General features: G+C 31.5%; 1 protein-coding gene across 1 annotated transcript; it reads left to right on the top strand.

The window, feature by feature from the left end:
* Window positions 1–2,382: 2,382 nt before the first annotated feature.
* On the top strand, window positions 2,383–2,760 carry LOC150036841 (uncharacterized). The gene has a single exon (XM_090313254.1). The coding sequence runs from the start codon at window positions 2,383–2,385 to the stop codon at window positions 2,758–2,760; it is 378 nt and encodes a 125-aa protein (XP_090169380.1).
* The last annotated feature ends 206 nt before the right edge of the window (window positions 2,761–2,966 follow it).

Here is a 2,966-nt window from a genome sequence, read left to right as displayed (position 1 = left end):
TCCCAATCATGTTTCCCAAGGGGTTTACATGATTGGCCTTGTCTTGTGTTGAGGCTAGTGCATCAGAGTAGATAAAAGAGCCTTCTAGAACAGAGGCTTCATGCCCTGTTACCACTTCGATGACCAATTCCAGCCTCCACCTTTGATGATTTCCACCGGTGACCACCACCATTGTTGGCAGCCAACTTCAGCAACCTCTGCCAGCAGTCGCCTCCACCAACTTAAGTGACCATTATTTTAAATTATTAGTCCATAGTATTTCGTAGTAGTCCTTTATTGTAATTTTGCCTTAATAAAAGTAATTTTAGCATACAACAAACCAAAAAAAATTGTATATAAAAATACTTTTGAGAAAAGGTTTTCAAACACGAGTGTTTTAATTTTAAACATTTTTTTTTATAAAAAAATATTTAAATGAAAATGACTTTTTGAAAAACAATTGTTTCCAAGTTAATTAAAACAAAAGCTTATATCATGACAAAAAGATATGTATAAACTGTTGTTTGGGAGGCAAAAGGAAGTTGTCGAGCATATATATCAGAAAAATGATTTGGATGGATGTTTATGTAATTTTTTTGTGTAAGTCAACTGACCAATTTGTTGGTCCATATCATATATATATATATATATATATTTTGTATCATACAACTTGGCCAAAAAAATGTGGTCATTTGTTACATATATATATATATATATATATATATATATTTTGCCAAATTGTAACATGACCATTATTAGGGTGATTATAGTACAATTACATTACGAGGATATTCCACTTACAATAGAAGTCCAAGTTGTTTTATTCCAATGAATCCAATATAAAGTTATATAACTTAAGTAGAAATGTCATGTGCACAAATTTGTAAAATGATTTCGTAAATTAATTTTCTTCTTCTTTTTTTTTTTTTTTTTTTTTTTTTTTGAAATGCATATCTAAAAGTAAACCCTAAGCCCATTTTCCAAAACTCATAACAATACATGTGTATTTAAAAAAAAATAAAACCATAATTTATTAAACAAAAGATATGTAAAAGTATGAAGGATTTTAAAAATAGAAAAATAAGGGAAACTATTTACACAAAATAGCAAAATTTTAATCATTTTTATGGAGGCCGATAAAGGCTAATAGAAGTCTATCAGCGTTTATCAAATTTAGAATTATTGAATAAAAAGTTTATAAAATTAAAACAGATTATTTTTGTTAGAAATATCTGTACGAAATATATTTGACATATGAATTCAATTCAACACCCCATACACAGATTTCCTAATTCTGATAAAATAACTCTGCAACACAAATATAAACATATAAACCGTATATATATATGAACTCCAAACATAAGATTTAGCTTAACGTCTCGAATAGTCCCTTAAAATGATTAGCACTTGAGAATTATCAGACGAATAAGCACAACAAAGGCTTCTAAACATAAGAGACTCACATTATTTGAATAACTCACGAAGTGAATACATCAAGGAAAATAAATTCCTTAATTTAATTATATTTCATTGATAAATAAGTTTTAACTAATAAATATTCAATAAAAAAATAATAATAATAACTAATATAAAAGTCCAATGCAATGACATAGGTAGGTTTACCAATTCTTGGTCTTTTTCTTCATAAAATTTATTTTTTATCTATCCAATCATAGAAAGAGAAAATATTTAGAATGATGATTCAAACTTCATCTCATTTAAACATGAAAGAGAAGCAACTTAATTTCTAGCTATAAATCTCAATTGTATTTTCTAAAGATCCTCATCTTCAAATTTCACCTTATTTTCCTCTTTTCTTCTCCTAGGAAAAAAAATGGATGTCGAATACGTAAAAATGCATTTCATGGGAATTATTTGTGAAATCTTGCATGAAACCAGCAAATTGATACACAAATGGAGAAAGATCTTTACCCAAATCACTCTTGTCTTCATTCTTCCTTTCTCCCTCTCAATCTTTGCCCACTCCACAACATTCCATCTCTTGATTTTACAACGTACCATAAAAACCCCACCCAAATTCCATAAACTATCCCACATCCTATCCTTGATCTTCTCCATTGTCTTCTCTCTCCTCTCATCCTCTGCCTTCGTCTACACCATCGCTCACATCCGCAAAGCGCACGACGTTTCGTTCAAGGACGTGATCACCGTCTACCCAAACTCTTTACGCGGCTTCTTGTCACCTTCTTGTGCATTCTTGCAGCTTGGTTAGCCTTCAACTTTATTGCCTTTTTGATGATCGTTTTTGTAGTGTTCATTTCTGTTTCGGTGTTTGGAGCAAATGAAGCCATGATCTATGACAATAATTATCTAACAATCATTGTTACTTTCTTCACCATCTCTTACCTTGGGGCGTTTTTGTATTTGACGATAATTTGGGAAATGTCACACGTTGTTTCGGTTTTAGAAGAGTCTTCATGTGGGTTCAAAGCCATGGCCAAAAGCAAGGCATTGCTTAAAGGGAAAAGGGCAGTGGTGGCCATGATTCTTTTCTTGTCCTTCACTTTGTCCTACGGAGTAGTTCACGTCGTGTTGTGTAATTATATGTCTGTCATTGTTCGGTGGCTACCATTGGGAGTTGTGGGAAGGGTTATTGTGGGGATTATTTGGTTTTTGTCGTTTTTGTTGAATCATTTGATCAAGCTTGTGGCGAAAACTGTGCTGTATTTCGTCTGCAAATCGTATCACAAGGAGAAAGTCGACATGTCGGCTCTGTCAAATCATCTTCAAGGTAGTCTCCTTGCAGATTACCTTCCTTGAAGGCTGATCAATGATGTTCAAGTTGTGTGAATTTTTTAGAATACATTACTTTGTGAAGAGAGGTTAATAATATTACGTTTTATGTCCTAAACTCATAGTTTGTAATAAATAAACAATTTTTTTATGATTCATAAAATAACATGTGAGTTTATATTATGTTTTTAATTTGCATAACTATATCCAGTAAAACAAAATCCAAGGTTATT

This window comes from Benincasa hispida, chromosome 4, assembly GCF_027475165.1.
Source record: "Benincasa hispida cultivar pf3 chromosome 4, pf3_genome.v1.1, whole genome shotgun sequence".
Taxonomy (NCBI): Eukaryota; Viridiplantae; Streptophyta; class Magnoliopsida; order Cucurbitales; family Cucurbitaceae; genus Benincasa; species Benincasa hispida.
The sequence above is the reverse complement of the archived record's forward strand: the minus strand, read 5'-3'. Positions and strand labels throughout refer to the sequence as shown.